The 26,484-nt window shown below is 46.8% G+C and overlaps 1 protein-coding gene across 1 annotated transcript in view; it reads right to left on the reverse strand.

The window, feature by feature from the left end:
- The window catches only part of LOC147732971 (uncharacterized), a 43,710-nt gene extending 19,948 nt beyond the window's left edge, over window positions 1-23,762 (reverse strand). Inside the window, exon 1 of the mRNA XM_086955548.1 lies at window positions 19,266-23,762. Coding sequence (XP_086811674.1) covers window positions 19,266-20,942 — 1,677 coding nt within the window. The 5' untranslated portion in view covers window positions 20,943-23,762. The remainder of the gene's footprint in view (window positions 1-19,265) is intronic.
- Between the last annotated feature and the right edge of the window lie 2,722 nt (window positions 23,763-26,484).

The raw sequence follows: 26,484 nt of genomic DNA on the forward strand, positions 1-26,484 counted from the left end.
GGGGGTGATTCTGTCAGGGCATTGAATCACTCGGTAAAGAGGATCAATACCAAGTTAGAAAATCTTTTCCGAACCACACACTTACAGACCATCCAACACGGGACCATTTGGGGGGATGATTTGTACTTACAAGATGGGGCCCATTTGACTGAGGCAGGGAATGCAATATGGTGCGACAATATCCTAGCTTGGTTGAAGGGCTTTATGAGGTAGGGATGACCTTCAGGCAGGAGTTGTGGGGGGGCCAGATCGTCGGGAAACATGCTGGTCTGTGGCGGTAAGGTCATGATCGGTGAGCAGCAATTTAAGGTCCTAGGGGGGGCGTCACCATCCACGGAGGGGGCGGCCCAGGGGGAGGGGCCACTGGTCCCTCCTAGAACTTCAGGGGCAGGAATATCCGCTAGCTGCTAAAAAATGCAGGGGAGGGAGTCACGCTTTCCTTAGACCAGTAGCCACCCCGCACATACATCATGACGTCAGCAAATGACGCAGAGTGTAAGGGCCCTCCTTGTTGGTTAAATGGAGTTCACGATGCCGATGGGGTAGACGGTCCCCTGTCGCGCATGCGCACCTGTAGGTAGGGGCATGGTTAGTAGGACTTGACACCGGTTAGCGACCTTGCCGTCGGGCCAGAAATGTTGAAATGCAAAATTCAGACAGGATGTTTGATTTGGAAAGGAAACACGCTGTATTAGACTTTTGTTAAGGTTAGCCTTTGACATTTGTCTTCAATACTGTAATCTAATGTCGAATTCTGTTTTCTAACATATTGATGTAATGTTGTTATTCATACTTTTATTGTTTTTCAAAATAAATACGGCCGGGGGGTCCCTGACCCCCCCGCCTTCCAAAGACAACTTGCTTATGTCAATCCTTCAAGGTGCGGTGTGGGAAGCTGGGAGAGGCGGGTAGCCAGTCACGGACCATGTGAAAAGGGGGGCCGCTTGGCCCTCCCGCCCACATGGCGGTGTGGCGCCCCCCCCTCCTCTGGCCTCTCGGTGGTGGGGGTGTGTCGCGGGTTGATGACACGCACAGCGCGCCCCACCACCGATTGGTTGATGCCTCCCCCGTGACCAGGAAGCAGTTGGACAGCTTTCGGGGCAGGGGGGCGGGTTGGCCGGGGGGCGGGCCGTCAGGGCCTGCGACCCCCTGGTGTGGTAGCCCCTTAAGAGGCCCGGGGAGCGAGCTGGGTGCCCTCTTTGTCCCTGGCTCGCTCCCCGCATACCTCGTGTGCCCTACACTCGGGGCGTGTAATTTTCCCCACCCACCAGCCCTAGAAAACAAGCTACTAAACAATGCTAGTCCTAGGTACTATGTAAGTATGAACTTAGTCCATTTTCCCGTTAATGTGTAGAAGGTTTGACATGATTGTATGTACTTAGGCCTTTTTCCCGTTTATAGCATGTGATTTGTTGTGATAAATCTAGTTGTGTATGCTTAGGCCTTTTTTCCTGTTCTAGCTGTGATTATGTTGTCATTAACCGGTTCCATGCTCATGACGGAGCGCGGTTGCGCTGTGCTCATGACGGAGCGGTTCTGTCATGGCCCTGCCGCCGCGCATGAAATATGGAGATGTTCAGTCTGCAATGCCAGTCAGTCATAAACTTTATCTGGCAAAAAAAGCTATAAAAGATGAACATAAATACAATTTGCAAACACATTTCATTTCATATAAAAGCTGTAAAAATGTGTTAGGAACAAAAGTCTGGCAAAGGCACTTTTACTGAAGTTCAAAGTGAGCGGGGACTAACAAGGTTGGTTTTTCCTTATGGTTTTTCTATTAATACCAATATGTTTCTATACTTATCACATACATTACTAAAAATTTAAATGTTCCCTGTGGTCAGATGTGAAAAATGGGTGCCATCAACATCTTCTGCTGCAGACATCACAGGAGCAGTGGGAGGAGGGGCAGAGTTTAATTTAGTGACCAATCCCTGGTGGGTCTCATTGTGCAGTACAATATGGTTTGCTAGCAATCCCCTTTATTTAAGTGGCTGTAAATCTATGACCATTAGCATTTAGATGCTGATATGTGCTTGAAAGCCCATCTCCGCTATTCTCCTAAATTTCCTTTGATTTCTTACACACAAATAAACTGTGACTGCTTCTGTTTTTTACTTGCAAAATGATTGTAAGGTGCCAGAAAGCACAATGCTTTGCGTGACACCTTAAGCCAAGTTTTTTTTTTGGTAGCAGCACTTTGCATTCCGGAAATTGCAGTTTTCGTGTTTTACTTATACTATTGGTCAGCAGTCGCGGCTCGCATGACTCCCGGGTGAGGAGGCGGGCAGGGGGGACACACGGGGGATTGCAAGTAGGGGATTAAAAAAAAGTACCTTACCGGGTCCCACGTCGCCTCCGCTTCTGGCCGGGTCATGCGCCTGCATCTTCCTGCTGCTTTCCTGCTCTCCTACCTCCGGCAGGAACAGGAAGCAGGCATACTCCCTCAACTCCCAAAAAGCCAATCAAAACGCTGCAATGAAAGTGTTGTTTTTGGTGCAGACGGCACCCAGCTGGGCGCCTGTAGGGAGGGCATTTTCTCTATGTATTCTGCAGCCTACATAGAGAAAATCCAGAGTGCACATGACTGGTTTGGTCGGCCCCAGAGGGCCGACCAAACAGTCAGGGCCCATAACATTTGGCAAGCCACTCCCCCCTGACCCACCCACCCCCAACGAGGCACACCATTCTGCTTTCTCACAGCGCGAGAAGCAGAAACATAAAATGGTATTTAAAATACCATTTTATGTTTTTGCTTCTCACACTGCGAGGAAGCAGTGGGGCGACGCTCCTCTGCCCAAATGGAGGAGCCGCCCCTGTAATAGGTAGGCTCATGGCTTCTTCTACTTATAGCGCTCACGTTGACCCTGATCTCATTGTCATCACTCTTCCCTACCCGCATAACTTTGCATCCTAAGCCACTGTTTCATGTTTTTTTGTGCTCAGAGTGGACCACCAATTTATTTTTCTATGTTTGTTTAGCACGGGTTAGATACATGTAATATTGTTCACTTGCCCTGTAAATGTGCTGTTGTGTGCTTGTGTGTATTAGTATTTTTTTAATGGACATTAATTGTGCTCGCCCTCCATCCATTGATGTAATTCAAAGATTTATAAGTACTTCGATAATTTAAATACATTTGTGTGAATGAATGTACACTTTGACTCTATTCACATTCCCTAGAGTGATTGCGCTTTCCAATAGGCTCAGACCTATGTGTACAAGATAGTTCATATAGTGGACGTTGTTCCTGCTTCTTTAAGGAATTCCCCTTTATTTTGACTAGATGGTAATCTCACCTACAGAACTTGTATTGGCAATGATGCTGTGGATTACAGCCAACAATGTTTTTGCAGATACTTCCTGAAAACCAATGTGTTCTTTCTGTGCACGTTTAAAATATGTTTCACTCATTTGATGGAGCCTGGTTAACAATTTATTAGTGCAGATTTCGAGCAAGATTATGTGAATATTATGTCGGATGAAATTTGAAGCATATTATATTTTTGAGAAATGTGTGCATTATGTAAAACTTTGGAAAAGAAATGTGGAATGGTGCTAAACATTATTAAAAACCTGATTTACACTATGAAGTCCAATGTTCACCAAACGTCCTATAAGTAATAACATGTGCATTCTAGAAGGGAATTACATTTTTTATAAACTTTAGTTGAATTTGTAGAAAGTAGCCACAAAAGAGTTGTGAATTCCCTATTGAAAGTCTAACTTCTCCTTAGCTATTAGTGGCATTGGTAACATTCAGCAACCGTTTTGGGTTTGGCTTCAAATGCCAATTAACATTGATATCATATTCTAATATAAAGTGTGATTTTCTTGTTAAGTTGACAATAGTTGGTGATTCTCATGTCAAAGTTACCCATAGTTAAAGTGTGTTCGGGTTAAGTTAGCCATAGGTACTGTAGGCCTCTAAATGAATCATGTCACTGTAACACTGCTTTTGGTAGCTGTGTCTTATCTCACTTTTTCTCTTGTTTCAAGTGCTGAACTGCAGTGGCTTAAACTAATTACACTATTTTAAATGTTTTAGTTCTGTGAGAAATGTGTAAGTTTATTGTACCTACTCTGAGGACGGACTGACCTAGATGAATCGTCCTGTACGAGATACTTACTGAAGAACGTACATCTGTGAGCTGCATTTGTGCAAGGCCTGAGAAGAATGCAAAAGCCATATCATCAGGAAATGCTGGAATTTGATTGGTCCCCCACCTCTTGGGAACAGTAGGTATTTGTTCTTCACAGACTTGCTTTAATTGTGCATTGCAAAGTTAGTTAGGTTCAGATATGATTTCCCACTTGCATGAAAGCAGGTCTCAAGAGCGGGAAAAGAGGCATCTGTTGCTTGCCTTTGCCCCTGTTCAAAAAGTGAACTTCTTGAGCAAATCCTTTCTTATTTTCCCGATTGTTGTTATGTTATGTGAATTTGTAGGGCACGGCCAATCACTCGTGAAGGTCTCCAGGCCATTGAACCTTCAAGTGGCGCTGCCTAATGCTTAGCATCAAGTCGTTTGCTTCAGGGGAAACGGATTCTTACTCGATTTGCTATCGACAATCTTTAAATAACATGCATTTGTATTTGCTATTATGACTCGTTTTGGGATTATGCCGAGCCACACTTTTATAAGGTAATTGATTCATAACTAACTTGAAGGATGTAGTTTTGTAGCCTTGTTAATCTGCGAATAAACCTTCATGGTTTGCAAGTCTACTTCTTTCTGTTGTACTTGAGGGGCCAAATGTGCTTTACTGTCATCTATGCATTACTGATTTGTTGAAGTTAAGCCTCAATTTAAGACAAAGATTCATCCACTCAAGTGCAGCTTGTACTTAAATTTGCACCAAAGATTTGCCCAGTGCAAGGCCCATTCTGCACTGCTTCAGCACTATTGCACCACAATCAAATCTCGCTGGTCGTGCTTAAAGCCCCCCCACCCTACCCCCCTGAGAGGAGAGGTGACACAGAGCTGTGCTCGGCCACTGGAGGTTGGTGGCAAAACAATGGCACCATGTCTGGTGCTGCGAATGAAGGCTGGAGCTGACTGCACAACAGGCAGTGGTTTAACACAGGCCCCCGCGACCCCCGCGGTGTGGCGGGTCCCACGAGCTGCAGGGGACCCCTCAGCACAGTACTCTGGACGGAGAGCTACTGATTAAATACAGAGTGGGCCCCTCCATGGACCTTGCAGGGGGGCCCTTCAAGTTTCGTTATGCCACTGACAACAGGTATGAAGGCGGTGCTGCTGCCAATGCCAGCATATGCCTTAACCTTCTCGTGGCACGTCTTCCAAAACGCTGCAGGTGAAGGAGGGGGTGAATAGTGCTGCCACCTGGCTGGTTTTCTACGACACTGCGAGTATTTTGATGACTCGCCGGTACAAAAGTGAGCTAAGTAACACCTTATAGCCGGTGTAATTACCTCTTACCTGTACACACTTCAAACAGTAGATATAAATAAAAAGCACTTTTAAATGTGTTCGGGTGCTGTGTTAATCATCCCTTACTAATAATTAAAGGAAACAAAAGCAGAAAATTAATATTACACCTAAATATATTTTATATAAAGTCTTATTTATTATTATGCCAGCACCTCAGGCACGGGCTCACAGCTGTTATTATTCAAACAGCTCTAATGATGCACCTCAGGCACGGGGCTGACGCAGTTTGTATTCACACAGCTCTGATGATGCACCTCAGGCATGGGGCTGCCTGCAGTTATTATTCACAAAGCTCTGATGATGCACCTCAGGCACGGGCTCACATCTGTTATTATTCACACAGCTCTGATGATGCACCTCAGGCACGGGGCTGATGCAGTTATTATTCACACAGCTCTGATGATGCACCTCAGGCATGGGCTCACAGCTGTTATTATTCACAAAGCTCTGATGGTGCACCTCAGGCACAGGGCTGCCTGCAGTTATTAATCACACAGCTCTGATGATGCACCTCAGGCACAGGGCTCACAGCTGTTATTATTCACACAGCTCTGATGATGCACCTCAGGCACGGGGCTGACGCAGTTATTATTCACACAACCTGTGATGATGCACCTCAGGCACGTGGCTGATGCAGTTATTATTCACACAGCTCTGATGATGCACCTCAGGCGCGGGGCTGACGCAGTTATTATTCACACAGCTCTGATGATGCACCTCAGGCACAGGGCTGCCTTCAGTTATTATTCACACAGTTCTGATGATGTACCTCAGGCACAGGCTCACAGCTGTTATTCACACAGCTCTGATGATGCACCTCACGCACGGGCTCACAGCTGTTATTATTCACACAGCTCTGATGATGCGCCTCAGGCACGGGCTCACAGCTGTTATTATTCACACAGCTCTGATGATGCACCTCAGGCACGAGGCTGGCACAGCTCTGATGATGCACCTCAGGCACGGGGCTGACGCAGTTAATATTCACGCAGCTCTAATGATGCACCTCAGACACGGGCTCACAGCTGTTATATTTCACACAGCTCTGATGATGCACCTCAGGCACAGGGCTGCCTGCAGTTATTATTCACACAGCTCTGATGATGCACCTCAGGCACAGGGCTGCCTGCAGTTATTATTCACACAGCTCTGATGATGCACCTCAGGCATGGGGCTCACAGCTGTTATTATTCACACAGCTCTGATGATGCACCTCAGGCAAGGGCTGCCTGCAGTTATTATTCACACAGCTCTGATGATGCACCTCAGGCACGGGGCTGACGCAGTTATTATTCACACAGCTCTGATGATGCACCTCAGGCACGGGGCTGACACAGTTATTACTCACACAGCTCTGATGATGCACCTCAGGCACGGGGCTCACAGCTGCTATTATTCACACAGCTCTGATGATGTGGTGTGGGCAGAGTGTTGAGGGTAGAGTGTTGAGGGTAGAGTGTTGAGGGCAGAGTGTTGAGGGCAGAGTGTTGAGGGCAGAGTGTTGAGTGCAGAGTGTTGAGGGCAGAGTGTTGATGGCAGAGTGTTCAGGGCAGAGTGTTCAGGGCAGAGGGCAGATTTTTGAGGGTAGAGGGCAGAGTGTTGAGGGCAGAGTGTTGAGGGCAGAGTGTTGAAGGCAGAGTGTTGAGGGCAGAGTGTTGAGGGCAGAGTGTTGAGGGCAGAGTGTTGAGGGCAGAGTGTTGAGGGCAGAGGGCAGAGTGTTGAGGGCATAGGGCAGAGTGTTGAGGGCATAGGGCAGAGTGTTGAGGGCAGAGTGTTGAGGGCAAAGTGTTGAGGGCAAAGTGTTGAGGGCAAAGTGTTGAGGGTAGAGTGTTGAGGGCAGACGGCAGAGTGTTGAGGGCAGAGTGTTGAGGGCAGAGTGTTGAGGGCAGAGTGTTGAGGGCAGAGTGTTGAGGGCAGAGGGCAGAGTGTTGAGGGCAGAGTGTTGAGGGCAGAGGGCAGAGGTCAGAGTGTTGAGGGCAGAGGGCAGAGTGTTGAGGGCTGAGGGCAGAGTGTTGTGTTAACAAGTCCCTGTGGTGTAGAGAAAGTTATTTTGATTCTGCTCCCAAGTGAGCGCTTTTGTCCTGGGAGTATTACATGTCAAATGCTTATTCTGCCTGCTAATATTTGCCAAATTTCACTTTTGGTGAACCCTTATATCTTAATGGTATTTAACTACTGCATGGAAGGGCAGGCGAACAGCAATGCACAGAAAGAGTTTGTCACTTAACACTAAGGTTCCCTCTTTCATGAATAAAAGCATCAAGTGTGTTAGCCTGCTTAAGTACACAAAAAGCATTGTCCATAGCTGCCTGGATGCTCTTTGATAATTGATTACCTACATATTTCTTTAGTGTACTGATGTAGTAAACCTGTTTGATGATTGTACCTGGCATCTGCGTTTGTTACTAATGGTAATTATAGAGCTTTTGTGTGTGTTTGGAGCGTTAAATATAATTCTATAAGATTGCCCCCTCATGTTATTTGAATGCCCTCCCCTCGATCTTCTGCATGCACCCTTTCTCCGAGTGCATCCTACTCTAAGTCATGTGCATGTTTTCATATACCTCAAATATTGTATTGCAGGAAATTCCCCATACCTGATCTCAATGATACGAACAATGGACCTTTGAAGACCTAGCCCACTGCCCTGGGTGGTTGGCAGGTGTAAAGTATTGCACAGGTAAGTGGGCCTGCGTTAACGATGAAGCGAATGGAATGAGACAAGTTGAGCGATAATGGTGTTAGCAGACTTGAGGGAGCATCGGCTTTGAGATGTTAGAGGATGATTCCACAGAAGCTTTTGGGAAAGAGGTCTTTTTCTGATCTGCTCCAGATGTTGCTTCTTGCCAAGACACCAACCTTTAGTCTAGTATTTGCTACAACACAAAGCCAACAGCATAGGTTCCGTATAACACTTAGTGTCAGAACATGTGGTCATGCTGAAAGACTTTGGAGTGAAAGGCATGGGACTGGTCAAAGTAAGTGACTGTCTCTTTACCAGCCTTCTTACATGTTAAATAACAGTAGTGGGCCCCTTGTCATAATGTGAAGACCCTCACAGCTTGCCAAACAAGTCATGCTGGAATTGTTTTAACCCTAGCATGGTTTCTTTGAACGTGTGTTGTTTTGAGGTGTACATCCTGTGAGAACGATTAATTATACTGTTTAAGAAGCCATATTACTTAATGGGTTTCAACAAACCATCTCTGAGACTTTAAGATGGGCTATAGTCTGCTTTTGTAATGATATTCATTAATGCAGGGTTCAGATTTGAGATAATTGAAGTGCAGTTAGAATGTCATAGAGGGAACTGATCTTAAAAATCAGTAGTTATTAATAACATTTGGACATGATTGCTGAAGTGCATAGGTGCCCATTTAAATGTGTTCCCATCATACACATATTGAATAGAAATTAGAATTACGCTTCGAATGTTTCCTGAAGGAGGTTTTTGCATACTTTGAGGATTGCAACTTTAGGCTGGTGTTTGGGCTTATACTGGTCTTCGTTGGGCTGAATTTGGGCTTGAACTTGGACAGGTTTGGGCTTCAGACGGGTCTCAAAATCTGACAACACTGGTCCAACGTCGGGAGCTTGCAGTCCAGAAACTTTCAGCACCAGCAGCATTAGGTGGCAGAGGAGGTTCGCGAGAGCCGAGAAATGGTAAAGAACATTGTGCCTCCTCCTGTAGCGAATTGCATTTGCAGTTTAACTAGGTTGTAGCGACATAAAGAGTCAGTCCTCAGTGCAAGAGCAAGGAAAACATTTCTGGCAAGAAAACTGGGCGTGGCTCTCACCGTTATGTGTTCTGTGTTTATCACGCTCGACATGTGAAATCCTCCTGGAGTAAACAGGGACTTCCTTTGAGAGACTCCTAAGATTTTAACGTTCTAACAAGTTTTTGAATGAAAATAACTCTGTGTGAACCAATAAACTTATATCAGAAACCTTACAGATTAAAGGTACAAGAACTACTTATTTGTGTCGAAATACACAGATTGTACTCAGCTGAGGATGATGTAATCCTAGCTCGGGAATATTGAATATTAATTAACATTTAACTGACTTTATCTGCAGTAATACAAACTGTGTCTGGAGAATACCACAATATTAAACTATGCAGTCCATTGATCAAGTAATCAGCAGGTGTCCTAAATACTGAATATGCTTTATTTTTCTTACAGGTGAGACATTGTATAAAATATCATTGTTGATTGTAGATTGAATATGAAACAAACATAAATAAGGTGTATGCTGCAACAGAAAAATCCCAACTAATCATGGACTACATCTGTTTCCAGGTCTCGTTCCTATCAGTACCCTTCCTAAGACCCTTCCGCTCATCTAGACACACTGGTCCTCTGGCTATATTACACAGAGTCGGTGCAGCTGGAAGGAGGGCTTTGGGGATACTGCTCCTGACGGAACCACGAGCCTGTTAAATGTACCTGAAGAATGCTACCTGTTTGTGTTCTTATCCTGCTGTAACTGCTAATGTCTATAGTTGATAAAACCCAATACCAAAAACATTTCCCTGAATCTGGATGCTCACTGGACAAACAACTGTAGGGAATGGGATGCTGATAATGCAAAAGTATGCCGGAGAAATGTAGAATTCACGCAGCCCTTGTTTGTAACACCTGTGTGGTGTTTTCATCACATGATAGTCAACCGTAAGGCAGAGGGGTTTCTGAAGGTCCCCAAAACTCCAGAATATTATATTATGTATTTTTTTATGTTCTTTCTTTTAAAATAGGGAAATATTTATTGAAAACTGTGCTACTGTATGCAGGAGTTTATGCCACTACGTTTTGGCCTTATTATTGGTAGAATGGCGATGCATTTTCCATTGATTATTAAAAGTGAATAATTTAAATATTCGCCATCATTCCTATGAAATATGTGTGGTGAATGTACTACTACAAAGAATATATTATTAGGATACAAAAACTGAAAAACATTCATTTTTTCAATTTATGGCTAGCTATGATATGATATCCCAGGGACGGCTCCTCTGTTTGAGCGGAGGAGCTTCGACCACTTAAATGCGCCCCAGAGATTAAAAATAAAATGTTATTTAATTACCATTTTATTTTTCATCATCCCACCCTGAACCGAGTTTCAGGATGGGGCAGCGCCAGCTGAGTGGCAGCAGGCAGGAGTGGTGGGCAGAGGGCTGGCTAAAAGTGCGCATGTCTCTTTGGCTGGCCGTCTTAAGATGGCCAGCCAGGCATGCCACTTTGAACCTCTTAACCCAGCTGTTTTAAGACTACTGGATTGAGAGCAAGTGCAAGCCTCCAGTGTGCTGGAGAGAGCCCAGAGAGGCCTTTCCCACCAATCACGGCGCTGCTCTCATGGTGGTTAACAGCATGTGAGCAGCACCAGAATTAATTGGTCGAGGGAGTTTGCTTGGGCCTGCACTGCAGTTCCAGCAGAAGAGGTCCAGAGCATGTCATCTGGATCCGGTAAGTGTTTTTGTTTTCATTTTTATTGTATTTGGTCACGCTCACCCACCCATTTTCCCCGAACCCCCTCAGCAGATGCGAGCCGCCACTGGATATCGCTTCCAAATTAATTTCTCAGACTCAATAACCAAAATACCACTGACTGTGGAAATCTCTGAGTGTGACTATGCCAAACAATGGTACGATACCCCCTACCCATTGGGCTTAGAGCATGGTCTGCACCTATGCACAGTGCTCCTGCTCTTAGCAAAAATGGGGCACAGCATACAACCATTAGTGAAATACAGCATCATTTAAGAAAGGTAACTCATGCTTATTAGATATATAAACATTGTCAGGGTCCCAACCAACTGATCTCCCGAAACCTTTGCTCGCTGCCCCACCAAACGTCATGGCCCTCCCAGATTCAGACCCCTGGAACTGCTTAGCAAGGGCAGTGCCAGGATTACAAGCCAGCCAAGGGTAGCAGCTGTCCCTGAGCAATGCTCACATTGTCTGCACCCGCCTAACAATTATATTTTGGCAAAACCAGGAAAATCCCCTCACAACTTTGGAATCTCACAATGGTGTTTAGGAGTCCAAAGAGCCTGTAAGAACTCCGATGTGGCTTTTTATCACTTCAAAACACGTCCATTTGTGATTTACTGCAAACACGACGCACGCATCAGTGCTCTAAATCATAGGACCGCGTCAGAGCTGTGCGTGGGGGGTGCGCGCGCGGTAGGCCACACGGTCACCCACCAGTGAAGCAATCACATTTCCCGCGCCCCCCGGAGCTCGGCTCTGCTGAGAGGGCTTGTTTAATACACGAATTCCCAGGTGGGCTTCGTCGGTTGATTGAGCGCTGGCAGTAGAGAAATATGAGCTCAGTTCGCGCTGTATTTTTGACAAGTTAGGGCTTAATTACTCTGCGTGTTTGACGGATGAGTTTGTAACCGTCTGGTGACTTGTGGAAGGGAGATTGTTTACGTAACACTTACTCCCCCGGCTTCAGGCCCAAGGCCTGTTGCTGTGTCACACTACACCTTGGTAGGTGCTGAATAGAGGGGGAACACCATTTTGGACGACTGAATGAGGAGTTTCCAAAATAATAAGCTAGTGTCCCAAGAAAACAGTCCATTTTCAAAGTCCGAACACAAAGAGACAGTCCTTTAATGTGAAATCTGGTGATGGTCCATGAATACAGGTGTTATTCTGTCAGTACTCAACCATCGGGAAGGCAACCTCACAAATACACTGATGGCAAACGTTTAACTATTATTATACACTAAATTAAATAGAAAAGAAACGAGAAAAGCCTGAAGAGATTACAGGGAGTGAAACAAAACAAGAGGATGTGAAACTGTCGAGAATGACTAACAAAATCTCATTAGGCTAACAAGGAGAAAGAACAAGGTGAACAGTTAGACGTGTAGATATTTTTGATTAGTTCACAAGGAGAATTTCCGGTTTTTCAGCATTGAAGAAACTTTTCCTGAGACCAGGCAGACTTCCGCAGAATCGGGACACTTTTTAAAAAGAATATGCCATAGCATGGTGAAAACAGAATCTCCTTGTTTCCATTCTTGGATTATGTTTTTAGTTGCTTCTTTCGATCACAGATGGGAGTTAAGTTGAATATGTTAGGCAGTGGTGCTGGAACAATTTTCGCTTTGGCGGGGCTGCTTTTATCAGTGTTCCATCACTGAAGTCATAGGGCTTGTGCAAAATGCAGGCATTTCACACACAACACGTATAGCAAATGAGCCGTGGCTAGTCAGCTAGAGAGTGGTAAAGGTGTGGTATGTAGCCGGTGGGTGCATTTTGGAGTACACTTTTGCAAATATATTACTAAAACATGGTGTGGTAGCACATTGTTATGCATACACCATATTTGATTTCACACTGGCGTTCACTTTTACTGATTAAACTATATAGTGCACAAACGATAATGTGCGGAAACCGGGGTTCTACAAATATTAATCATTATTACATCACCAAGTGAAATGTCTGGATTTGGTTTGATCCTATTAAAATCTTTGTTTCAATCACACTTCAGAATTACCAAAAAATTGCTTTATTTGTGCTTTGCTAAATGCTGATATATTTTGAAATATTTGTACAGGTCATGTATAGGTATTTAAATTTTGTTGTGTGACATCCGGCAGCCTTTGCTCTCACATTCCCTGTACCCCTACAAAGTTGTCAGATAGTTCACTTTACAAAGTCGTCTAACTTTACAGTCTGGAAAGAAAAGTAAACAACAATCTCCATGTTAAAAGAATAAGCAGCAATTTGTCGAAGACAGAGTCTGAAATGTGAACTCTCCTTGAACACACAAGTAATGTGGCATGATAAATAAATAAATAAAGGTCTCTTAATTGCTCAAACACCTTCTGAACTTCAGCATAGTTATTTTGGGGCTCCCCCCCATCACCCCTACCTATATCTCTATGGTATAAACTAAACTGTCTAGAAGATGATGCATGACAGTTTAAATTAAATGTGTTTTCTTCCATCTTCCCACATATTAATCTTGCAGCAGAATCTAGCACAGCACTAAAAGGTGACACTATTATTTTGGGGAGACCTATCAGTGCTGCATTTCACAATCCAAGTTAATTAATTAACAACATTCGGCTATCCAGAAGTGCAACAGAAAGTAATGACAATGTGCCCAAAACTCCATCTGATTATGGCTGAGACAATACCCGTTCATATTCTTATTGTTGAGTACAGAAAATAAGACCTCTGTGTGTAAGTCTATGGTAAGTTATGCCTGACAAACACCAAACAATATCATAACTAATCATGTCACACAATAGGCATGTCAATGGGGGTCCCACATGAGGAAGACATGGGACAGGTAGAGGTTACTGGCTCAACACCACAAGAATTGATGGATTTAGTTCCTGCTGTCCCAGGACCTAACTTTGCATGGATGCGCAAAGTGGGGCTATCACAACCCTTTTGTAATTTGACTCTCAGTGCTAGCAAGAACCAGTAGTCACAGACCATTCATGCACCTTAATGTGGGCTTAATGTGTATTATAAATCAATACACATTGCAAATGTTCATACATGTAACACCGCACAACAGTACAAAAACATATGTAATATATTTACTCACCCCAATTACTTTAATATTCAAGAAGCTTTATACAGAAGCCATAAAACACTAGTACTGGTTCCACAGGTGTAGACCGATAGATATTTATTTATTGCATGGTTAATAAAAATCTTTACAAGACAAACGAACATATGATAAAAACGACACAGGTTCACTGTGCAACCAGACACAAGAAGCCTAAAACAGAAAACTTCATTTAAGAATCCAATTTGATGTCAAACACTAATTGCCAAGGTGACTCTGCAAAGAGACAAAAGTCTTTGAGGACTGTTTTCATTCTAAACAAATCAAATTATTGTGGACATTTTATAACTGGTAAAAACTAAATATAGTATAGAGCTGGCGTGGGAGAGTGAACACACATGATATAAATAGTTAAAATTACAAAATAAAAATATTGGGATGTATGACGTTAGCACGCATACTATTACCACGCAAACCTTTACAACGCGGTATTTACAACGAATACCATTACAACGCATAGCGCTTTGAGGAGCTGGATAGTGGTAAGTATAATTTTATATTCCAACTCCAGTCCCCGTGGACACTAGGGAAGGTGTTGGATATAAAATTAAACTTATTCCCTATCCTAGAGCGCCCCCCCAGCGCAATGCGTTGTAATGGTATGCGTGGTAAGGCCTGCGTTGTAATGGTAGTGCGTGGTAAAAAATGCGTGCTAAACGTTGTATACCAAAATATTGCCATAGTAAAAGATCACCCTGGGCAACATTAAAAAGGGAAAGTACATCTGGTGGAAGACCGGGATTGCATCGCTTTCAACCTACATTCTCAAGGGGCCTAAGCATACGCAAGATTATGGACATGAAATTAACTAATTAACATTTTACGGTTTCACATGTGTGATGCTTTGTGCTTACGTTGGCTTTTGCCAAATAATTCAGTTCAACATCAACTGCTCATGCTCACTCATATTCCCCACCCTTTCCTATGCACCCCTTGCTAATATTTAGTGGCAATGTATATCTGTGCAGATCATAATCACCCCTGTTTGTTCTCAGAAGTCTATCTATTTTGGACCTTGCTGCTTTGCCATCTCTCACATATTTGAGAGGGCAGTCGGGGTCCAAGTTATGACCTCACCTGATTGGGGTATCTCATCGGAAACAAAATGCTCCCACGTGGCACATCACAATCTTACATGGGGCTGTGTGGCAGTAGGACGTCCAGCATTTAGCTCAAATATTGCGACTGCAGTGGAGGATTTATGTCGCAGGCCCTCTTCTGGTCTGCTGGGAGACTATTGTTGCTAACTCCTGCATTCCAGTGGTTACTTGAGTCACAACAGAGGTAACTCATAATTTGGAGTGACTATTTGGTCCTTCTTCTTGCTCATGATTCACACAAGCCTGCAGGTGATTATAATTTGCTGTTGTGTATGCTTGGCAAGCTCTTTTGCTAGCAGTGTTTTAAGACAACAACCTCTAGTCTTCATGTAGCACCCCTTGGCTAATTAAATGTGTTTCATGTCTTCTCACAACACAAGTAAATATCAAAAGACCAAGAAAAATACATTGCACTTGTCAGTAAAATGTTAATTCAAAGTGCAGTGATCAAAACAATTAATCAGTTGATCATCAAATCTTTCCATTATGATGATTCACACATGGTCAGCGACTGGCTGCCGCCCCCCCCATCTGAGCACACCAACACCTGACACATGAACATGATACCTGGTTATCTTTGGAAGGCGGGAGGCCGCGGGACCTCCCGGCCGTATTTATTAAGATATGAAATTAAAAGGTTTTAATTGCATGATCAACAATTTATACAAAAATCAGCAGGACATTAGATACAATATTGTCAACAAGTTTGAGAGGCTAACCTTAACAGAAACTCTAATACAGATTGTTTCCTAACCGAAGCTAACATCCTCATCTTGATTTTTGTATACTACATTTCTGGCCATATGGCAAGGTCGCTAACCGGTGTCAGGTCCTACTAGCTGCGCCTTACCTAGTGATGTGCGCATGCGCAGCCGGTCCTGGTAATTACCCGGTCTACGCCGTGAACTCCATTTACCCACTAAAGGAGGGCCCTTACTCTGCGCCATCCAGTGACGTCATAAGTATGCGCGCGCGGGGTGGCTACCAGCCTAAGGAAAGCGTGACTACTCCAACCAGCGCCCCTTTGAAGCACCAGTTACCTTGCCCCTGGAGTTCTTGGAGTGGCCAATGGCCCCTCCCCCTGGACGGGAACCTCCCATGGATGATGCCCGCCCCCTCAGACCTTGAAATAGCTGCTCACCGGTCATGACCTTACCGCATGCCCTAAACCTAATAAATACGACGACCTAGGAGAAAAATTCTAATAACAACTACTCTAGCTAACACATCAAAACATCAATTTAAAGCTACAAAGGGAAAAAAGTCCTAAGCACAATTGCAGTATCATAACATGTTTCATCACAATTCACTAAAAAGGGGAAAAAAAATTCCTAAAGAAAGCATCATCAGCATAATATACAAACCAGACACGGATAACTTATGCATATCAAGGTACTCAACAAGCACCTACAGATTACACTTAAACTAGACTAGGACAACCTCAATCATTTAGTTCCAGGGATGGTGGGTGGGAAAAACAAGAAGCCCCGAGCGCGGGGCACGACACGTTGTGGGGGGGGCGTCCAGGGAGAAGAGGGTCTCCTGGGCGCTCCCCGCTTCTTTATCCCCAAGGGGCTGGGTGGGGGTGGCTACGCCCCCACCCAGCCCCTCCCGGCACGCCCGCCCCTGACCCGGACATCCTACCATGGTATCCGGGTCAGGGAGGGCACCAGCCAATCGGTGGTGGGGCGCGCCCAGGAGGGCACGCCCCACCACCGAGGGGCACAAAGGGAGGGGGCGATCGCCGTGCTGCCATGCGGGCGGGGGGGCCAAGATCCCCCCCTTTTCACATGGTCAGCGACTGGCTGCCGCCCCCCCCATCTGAGCACACCAACACCTGACACATGAACATGATACCTGGTTATCTTTGGAAGGCGGGAGGCCGCGGGACCTCCCCGCCGTATTTATTAAGATATGAAATTAAAAGGTTTTAATTGCATGATCAACAATTTATACAAAAATCAGCAGGACATTAGATACAATATTGTCAACAAGTTTGAGAGGCTAACCTTAACAGAAACTCTAATACAGATTGTTTCCTAACCGAAGCTAACATCCTCATCTTGATTTTTGTATACTACATTTCTGGCCATATGGCAAGGTCGCTAACCGGTGTCAGGTCCTACTAGCTGCGCCTTACCTAGTGATGTGCGCATGCGCAGCCGGTCCTGGTAATTACCCGGTCTACGCCGTGAACTCCATTTACCCACTAAAGGAGGGCCCTTACTCTGCGCCATCCAGTGACGTCATAAGTATGCGCGCGCGGGGTGGCTACCAGCCTAAGGAAAGCGTGACTACTCCAACCCGCGCCCCTTTGAAGCACCAGTTACCTTGCCCCTGGAGTTCTTGGAGTGGCCAATGGCCCCTCCCCCTGGACGGGAACCTCCCATGGATGATGCCCGCCCCCTCAGACCTTGAAATAGCTGCTCACCGGTCATGACCTTACCGCCACAGGCCAGCATTGTTAACCGACGATCTGGCCTCCCCCTACCTAGACCCAAATCAGCAATCTTGTTTAGCAAAACCCTCTAACCAGGCCCAGATATTGTTAGACCACAAGACATTCCCAGCCTCAGTCAAGTGTACTCCATCCCCTAGGTAATATTGTTCGCCCCAGATACACCCATGTGGAATCGTCTGCAACCGGGGGGCCCGAAAAAGTTTGTCCAATTGCGTGTTGATCCTCTTTACCGAGTGATTCAACGCCCTAACCGAGACCCCCCCTCGCCACTGCCACCTAGGGATAAGTTGCGACCATACTACCGTGCAACCCGGGCAAGTCCTGGCCACCCACCCCGCAGTGGAGATGATCTCCTCAATAAGGATGCGTCTCCCCAATTTGGCCAAATCATTCTCCCCCAGGTGAAGTATCACCACTGACGGGGGGGCGGGCTGTTGAGCTAAGAGTCCCTGGAAGAAGTCCTTGAACTGGGTGAGACATAGACCCCCTCTCCCGAAGAATGAAATGTCAAACCCCTTTTGCGCAGCCCTTTTTGTACGGTCTCCTGAAAGAAAAACACATTTAGCACGCCTCACATACGAGTGACCCACGATCCAAACCATTTTCTTATGTTGATCCCGATGCTTGTTCCGTGATGGCGTGGATCGTTGATGCCCGGTGGAGAGTTCCTCCCCTGCGTCACAGGTTTGAGAAACTGCAAAAAACCAAAACAAACCGGGTGTGAGCACCATCCTGTCACAACATGTCAATTCGCACATATCGTTTATAACATTCAGAGGACCATCTCCCAATTTCCTTCACATTTTTAACCGGGAGGCCTCTTGCCACTGCCTCAGTTGCTGCCCCAATCCTAAATGAGTGAGTGCCAAATTCCTTGGGGTCCAGACCTGCCTGACTGATCGTCAGCTCCAAGACCCTTCTAAACTGGTACCTGGTCAAGGGCGTACCGTCGGCGTGACACAACAGTGCACCTCCCGCCGTGCCCCCTCGCTGTTTATGGAAAATTTCCACATGAGAAACCGGGCAGCAAGGATTGGCACGGGCTCGGTGAAGCACTATGGTGTGACCCCGTGACTCCTGGTCGGTTTTGGATTTCTGAATTGTCACCCACATGGTATCATCCCTGATTTTTACGCAGGCCCCTTGTAGGCCGCCCTGCTGATCCTGTTTGGACGCTGCTACCAACTCACCAATTCTCAAAGCCCCATAGAAAGCCAGGGAAAATGCAGCTTTGAACAGAAGTACCTCCCACTCTGAGCTACAGACATTGTGCAGTGCCACCAATAAAGATGTCAGCCGTGCTAGCCCAATGGGCCTTCTTTTATCAGCAGGGTGACCCTGTAAACGGCGCCAACCCCTCAAGGCCTTGCGCACCATAAAGGTGTTAGTGGGGTCTCGTATGCCCTTAGCCTGCGCAAAGAAGGAGACCGCCGCCCTATGCTTGCTCGCAGCCGCCACGGAGCGACCCTCCCTGTGCATCCCTTCTAAGTAGGCTGCAAAGCTGTCCTCCTGTGCCCACCTACCCTCCCATTCCTGCCCCAAGAAAGTACGGTAAGACAAAAACGCCCCTTCGTAAGCTGTCTTGGTCCTGGGGGCTAAGCTAGCAACCACGAGGTCCTGTAATCTGGGGCACCAATCTGCCAAAGTACTGCCGGGAAGTGAGCCGGAGAGGAGTCTGCTGCAGGAAGATATTCCCTGAAAACCTGCATTTTAAAGCGAGAGAGGGAGTCAGCTGCATTATTGAGAATGCCAGGGACATGCTTGGCTTTGAAGACCACATTCATTTTCAAGCATTGCAACACAATCTCCTTTATCAGGCGCAGTATGAAAGGACAGCGCGCCCCCTGATGATTTATGCATTCCACCACGGTCATGTTATCTGACCAGAACACCACTGATTGATTACATAGGTGTTCGGGCCAGACCTTCAATGCCACCCAGATTGGGAAGAGTTCAAGGAAGCCAATATTGGTGGTCAAACCCCATGCTCTCCATTCTTCCGGCCATCGCTGGGCGACCCACTTGTTCCCCAGGATGGCGCCAAATCCCACACTGCCAGCCGCGTCTGTCCATAAACCCAACTCCGCTGATGTGGTGGGGGGACCGGGCCACACTACCCTGCCATTGAAACCCTCCAGGAACGCCATCCATATGAGCATATCCTGGCGAACCTCAGATGACAACCTCGTGCGGTGATGTTTCTCCCGTAATCCCCTCATTGCCTGGGCAATGGAGCGTGAGAAAGGGCGTGCCATAGGGATAACCCGCAGAGCGAAGTTCAGTTGCCCCACCACCTCCTGTAATTGCTGCAAGGAAACCTTGTGTTTACGTAGGCATTGTCGCAGCGCTGCTCTAAACCTAGACACTTTGTCCTGGGGCAACCTGAAGCATCCCTCCACTGAGTCAATTTCGATACCGAGAAATTCCAAGCAGGTGGATGGCCCAAACGTCTTCCCCGGCGCTAGCGGGACCCCAAAAGCCCGCATGAGCACGCAAAATTCCTGCAGTGCCCAGGCACACTCCTGAGAGCCCGCCGCACCTAAGAAGAGGAAATCATCCAGGTAATGCATGACCTGCTGATGGCCCGTCGCCTGTCTCATGACCCATTCTAGAAAAGAGCTAAACGTCTCGAAATATGCACATGATATGGAACAGCCCATGGGCATGCATTTATCCATGTAAAACTTGTCTTCAAAAGTGAAACCTAGGAGATGATGATCAGCTGGGTGGACTGGGAGGAGACGGAAAGCAGATTCTATGTCTGACTTTGCCATCAGGGCCCCTGGCCCCAGGGCACGCAACAGGTCGACCGCCTGGTCAAATGAGGCATATTTTACACTACAAATTGTTTCATCAATCGCATCATTCAAAGACGCTCCTCTGGGCGCCGACAGGTTGTGGATCAGCCTAAACTGGCCCTTCTCTTTTTTGGGAACTACTCCTAGCGGTGAGCACACAAAATTGGGGACGGGTACCCTCACAAATGGGCCAGATATCCTGTCCAGAGACAGTTCTTTGCTAATTTTTGCCGCCACCACTGTAGGGTTGAGTTTCACTGACAATTGATTTTTGCAATGGGCGCTACCTGTGTACCCCCCTGCCGGGATCCTAAAGCCTTGGGAGAAACCTTCCTGAAGTAGTGTGGCTGCTGTGTGGTCCGGATATCTATTTAACCATGGGATCATTGCCAGAACGTCTACAGGCGTGGGGGGACCCAACCTGTTTGTACTACACTGGTTTTCCTCTTCCCCTCTGACCCTGATTGCCCTGCTTGGACCTGCAAGATGCTTCGGGGTGAGAGGGGTGACCACAGGCCCCACATGCATGTTTAAATCTACAGGTGCCCGGGGCCCTTGTGCAGGTGCGCCTATTAAAATCCCAGCACACCCCTTTCTTCTCTGACCCGCCGCCCCTATTACTGCCCGGGACCTCACCCGCTTGGGGTGGCCGAAAGGGCTGTTGAGGTCTGGCGGAAAAAATTTTGACTGCACTGGTGGACTGATGGGGGGGCGAGCTCTCTGAGAATTGCTGATGCCATGACATAGAGTCAACCTTGTCCCATGTCAGTGATGGATTAAATTCCAAGGCTTTCCTGAAGTTGACATCATACCCTTTCCACGCATCCCCAGAGTACTGTTCACTCCACCCCACAATCCTGCTCTGATAGCACGCTAATGGCGCCTGCACATTGGGGGGTCGTTCAGCCTTGATAGCTGTGAACACTGCGAAAGCCCTGATCCAGTTAAGCAGAGTTTCTTCCACCCTAAATCTAGAACACTGTGCCCTCCATTCACTTGGATGCATCCACTCCTTTAGCGTCTTTGCGTGCTCCATTTCCCTATTATCAAGCAGTAATGAATAAATGTGCACATATTTATCAGCCCAAATCATCTCTTTCACAGTCTGTGACACATGTTGTGCTAAATTCTCACTCCTGGAGGGTATAGAACCATCTCCCAAGAGAGGAAGCGCCACCTCCTTACCATTTCCAGGCACCTGGGCCGGCTGCCCACCACCTCCGTTCGGTTGGGCGAGACTGGAACCTGCGAGGGAAGAAGATGAGGGCACTGCAATACTGTCAGCCACCGCTGCAGATTTAATCTTTTCCATCAATTTTTCCGCTTCTGCGGCATGATCTGACGAAGCCGGTAACACCCCCCCCCTTCTGCAACCACAGCATTAAGGCCGTTATCTGAGATACCAGTTCCGGGGGGATTGAGTCTAAATTACCTGCTGGGACTGCCGGCGCCACCGGGGGCATAACCGGCGGCAGAGGTGTGGGAGGCAAGGGCGCTGCCGGTGGCGGTAAACCCGTAAGTGGGATGGGCGCCACGGGTGAAGGGGCAGGCCCGGCAGGGGGGAGCGCCGGCGGATTGACAGGGGCTGGCGCTGCAGGAATAGGGACAATTGGCGTAGGTGCCAGAGGCGCTGGAGCCGCAGGAACAGGTATAATAGGTACCGGAACTAACGGCTCTGGGGGGGGGGCGCAGTGTACCTGGGCTTCTTGGCCCTAGACTTCTTAGGCGGGGTAACAAAATCCCCCCTTGGCAAGGGGGCCGTCCTCTGGCGAACAGGCCTACCCGATGGGCCAGGAGCCTCATCAAACCTCTCATTAAAGCGAGCCTCCAATTCATCAATTTTCCCCAATCGCTTGTTAATGTTGCTCATTTCAAGCATCATGGTCTGCATCATAACCTCCATCCTGGACCCTCCTTTACCACCCCTTGGCCCTGGCATGTTCAAAACCACCAAGGACTGCCTACACTCCTAATGATACAATTGTGCGTACTCGCGCTTTGTACCTTCACCAGATGGAGGATGTCCAGGGGGCTGTAAGCACCATGCAACGGCGGCCGCAACACCACCGGCTTATCCGGCTATGTCAGGGGTGAGTAAACCTAGAGTAGACCCACCCGGCGGCAACCAGGAGCGATGAAATGCTAGCCCCCCGTTCTCCTCTTACCGACCAGTCCTGCGTCCGCACCCGCGTCCACTGCTTAGAGCTGATCACTGAATTGCAGCTATGTTCTCCTTAAGCGCCTGTAATAGAGAATATGTCAATACCTGGGAAAATGAGGTAGAAGTAATCTTTATGTCTTACAATTTGAAAGTACACCCCAGATTCACTTTCACCAAGGCGGGGGCCCAATTTGTTGCAATAAATTAGAAGGAGGCCCAATTAAACACTCTCTCTGGTGCAAAGTTGGAATAAATTAGAGGCAAACACTCACTCTGACTGCAAGAACCCTTGTTTACTCTTTACAAATTCGACCCCCAAAGTTGTAATAATTAAATTCGAATCATATACATGTATTCCAAATTAAACAATTAAAATTAAATCAAATTAACAATCTATCTTTAACTGCCGAATGATTTACACGAAATTCCAATTTAAACTAAAGGTCTCCCATCCAGGTCCTGCCCTGGTCGACCCTACTTCGCTTCCCTCCGTGTAAGCTGCACCACCCAGCCCGAGCGCGGTGAAAGAAACAGAGTGCAAATTAATATACAAAGCAGACGGTAACCATTCAACCACAAGGTTAACGCCACTGACCAAATTGCATTAACTCCCCTAGGGTCTCCCCTCCAGGCCCTGCCCTGGTCGACCCTGTTTCGCTTCTTCTCTCCGTTAGAATAGGAAAGAGATAATGAGGCGCTATGAACACTGATTCAAGCCACCTTCCCGCGCTAACACTATGTCCCCCGATCAGAAAGACACAAAAAGGCTACTGTACTGGTGGCGCGAAAACACTTCCTGTATGCCGGCTAATCAATATGCACCGGCCAGTTGATCCCCGATGTGGCGCCCACCCTCATAAAATACCTCAGGCTCCGGAGACTGCCGGAACACGGCTACAATGCTTCCGGCCCCTCCCCCGACCCGACAAATACCTCTACTCCGGGAGAACCGCGGTAATCGTTGTGGACCGATTCTCGCTACTGCTACTTGCGGCGCCGGACGACCTCTGCTCCCCCCGATGTGTTCCTCGATCCGCAGCCTGTTGAACCAAAAGGGAAAGCACGCCGACCCTGCTCTTCGATCCGTGGGACGACCTCCGCTGCGTTCCTTCCACTATCCGACGGCCTGGAGAGGAAAGAAAAAACACAAGGTGACAAAAACAAGAAGCCCCGAGCGCGGGGCACGACACGTTGTGGGGGGGCGTCCAGGGAGAAGAGGGTCTCCTGGGCGCTCCCCGCTTCTTTATCCCCAAGGGGCTGGGTGGGGGTGGCTACGCCCCCACCCAGCACCTCCCGGCACGCCCGCCCCTGACCCGGACATCCTACCATGGTATCCGGGTCAGGGAGGGCACCAGCCAATCGGTGGTGGGGCGCGCCCAGGAGGGCACGCCCCACCACCGAGGGGCACAAAGGGAGGGGGCGATCGCCGCGCCGCCATGCGGGCGGGGGGGCCAAGAGCCCCCCCTTTTCAAAAGCAGTTTTTCAAAATGTAACAAAACACGTTCTTAAAATGGAGATCATACACTTAATTACATAAAGAAATTAACAATTAGCAAATATAGTATTACAACGAAGACCGTAAAGTATATGGTACTTTGTTCCATCACCAAACAATGAAAGAAACAATGGGCAATGAGAAGAATTTTAGAAACAAATTGACCGTACCTCCATCTGGTAATTTCCAGAACTGGAAATTAATTAAATGTGCTTGTGTGGTTTGGCCACAGAAAATTTTACGGGGATATACATATATATATGTGTGTGTGTGTGTGTGTGTGTGTGTGTGTGTATATATATATATTTTTATTCCAAAGAATGCGGCACACAGGCAGGAATATTCTATAAGAGTTCTTTATTCACTCGTACTTTGACCAACGCGTTTCAGCCTCAGCAGGCTTTGTTCACGGTAAGTGAATAATTTTCTATGTCTACTATTTATCTAAGTTGGCAATTACGGTGCTTTCTGGGACTAGTAGTCTTTCACATTAAAAGTGCACAAATGTATATATTTTTATGCATCAGGGACGCTGTTTTTTGCATGTGTCATTATGTGTCATTATGGTAAAATCATTTACTTCACTTAGTGTGCGCTGCTAAATCGATGTAAATCACATTCTTTCATCATTATTTACATAATTATTTATAGCCTTTAGTTTAAACGAAATGAATGGTTATAGTACCCCTATTCATCATTATCTAACCCTTATCTCGACATGGTAATGCATTTGCAAATTAATCATTGCATTTCGAATAGAACTTTCCCAATTATCAAAAACTTGAAAGGCATTCACCACTCGATACACAATTTCAAATTCACATTTTCCAATTCTGAAAATCAAAGTTCTCTTTAGACAATTAGACGTTGTTTACATATTCGTAACCACGATCCGGCCCCTATGCAGAGCACCCACAGTTGCGCGCATTGCGGTGGAGGATCACGTTTGTGAGATATATATATATATATCAGCACAACATCCCTCCAAACAAGAAGAATCGGAGGCCAGAGGGGATTACAGAGCAAACCAGGCATTTATTAGCAGCAGTTGCACGGGTGGCGAATGCATTTCGGCGTAGGCCTTCTTCAGCGCCTTGCCGTGCGAGGTAAGCCTTCACAAATGAATCCCAGTCCTGCTTCCCTTAATGTTCGGGTCTGGCCACTCCTCCCCAGTCAATTAGGCTCACCTGTTGCTGTCCAGAGATAGTGCACAGACTTCAACTCCCAGAATGCACTGAGTATGTGCATCTGGGTCGGCGGTATGGGGGGAGCTTTAGAATCAAAGATCGTCAGTCCAGATAATGCAGGTAGGGACGGAGGCTACCCACAAGATGTTGCCAACAGTTTCCGGGTCTCCCCTGGGTTCCCTCGTTCCGCAGCTGCCTCAGAGTCCAGGTAGGAAATTCAGCAGGGACAGCCATTGAGCATAGCATCCTAGCGGAGGTAAAATACCCCCTACCGCCTGAGACCTTCTGGAGAATGAGGCGGACACCGGATCTCTCGGTCCCCCGAGCAGAAAAGTCGCTGCATAACAACGATGATTGTCAGTTGGATTCCGGGTCTCTTGTTGCTACAGGGCCATCCGCACTGCCCCTCTGACTGGAGCAGAAAATATCAGCACAACATCCCTCCAAACAAGAAGAATCGGAGGCCAGAGGGGATTACAGAGTAAACCAGGCATTTATTAGCAGCAGTTGCACGGGTGGCGAATGCATTTCGGCGTAGGCCTTCTTCAGCGCCTTGCCGTGCGAGGTAAGCCTTCACAAATGAATCCCAGTCCTGCTTCCCTTAATGTTCGGGTCTGGCCACTCCTCCCCAGTCAATTAGGCTCACCTGTTGCTGTCCAGAGATAGTGCACGGACTTCAACTCCCAGAATGCACTGAGTATGTGCATCTGGGTCGGCGGTATGGGGGGATATATATATATATATATATATATTGATCAGTCAGTTTCCGTAGTTCTGACCAAGTGCTGCCACTCGACGCATCAGGGACCGCAGCTTCACTCTCCTGGGTCAATATGCAAACAAATACTATTCATTATGACATACACGATTCCAAAAACTGACAGACTTGTTTCGGGCCCCTGGCCTTTGTCAGTGTCAGTGTTTTCATGAAATCACCAACTTTAAATACAAAATGTAGTATGATTGGGCAGCAGTGACACAACATGAAAACCAATGATGGAGCCAAAAATACATCAGTGTAACACTTGCAACTGGGGCGCCCATATTAAGCTAGAATAATAATGCAACACAATGGATAATTTCATCGCTTATATAAATACAAGTTCAAAAGACTATGCATTACTATTAAACATACATAAAAACATCTATACATATTCAATAAAAAAATACATAAATGAGCAGTCTAAGAATATTGGTTATTGGTTCATGATTAGAATGGCCATGCGG

This window comes from Lissotriton vulgaris, chromosome 2_1 (assembly GCF_964263255.1).
Source record: "Lissotriton vulgaris chromosome 2_1, aLisVul1.2, whole genome shotgun sequence".
In the NCBI taxonomy this organism is placed as follows: domain Eukaryota; kingdom Metazoa; phylum Chordata; class Amphibia; order Caudata; family Salamandridae; genus Lissotriton; species Lissotriton vulgaris.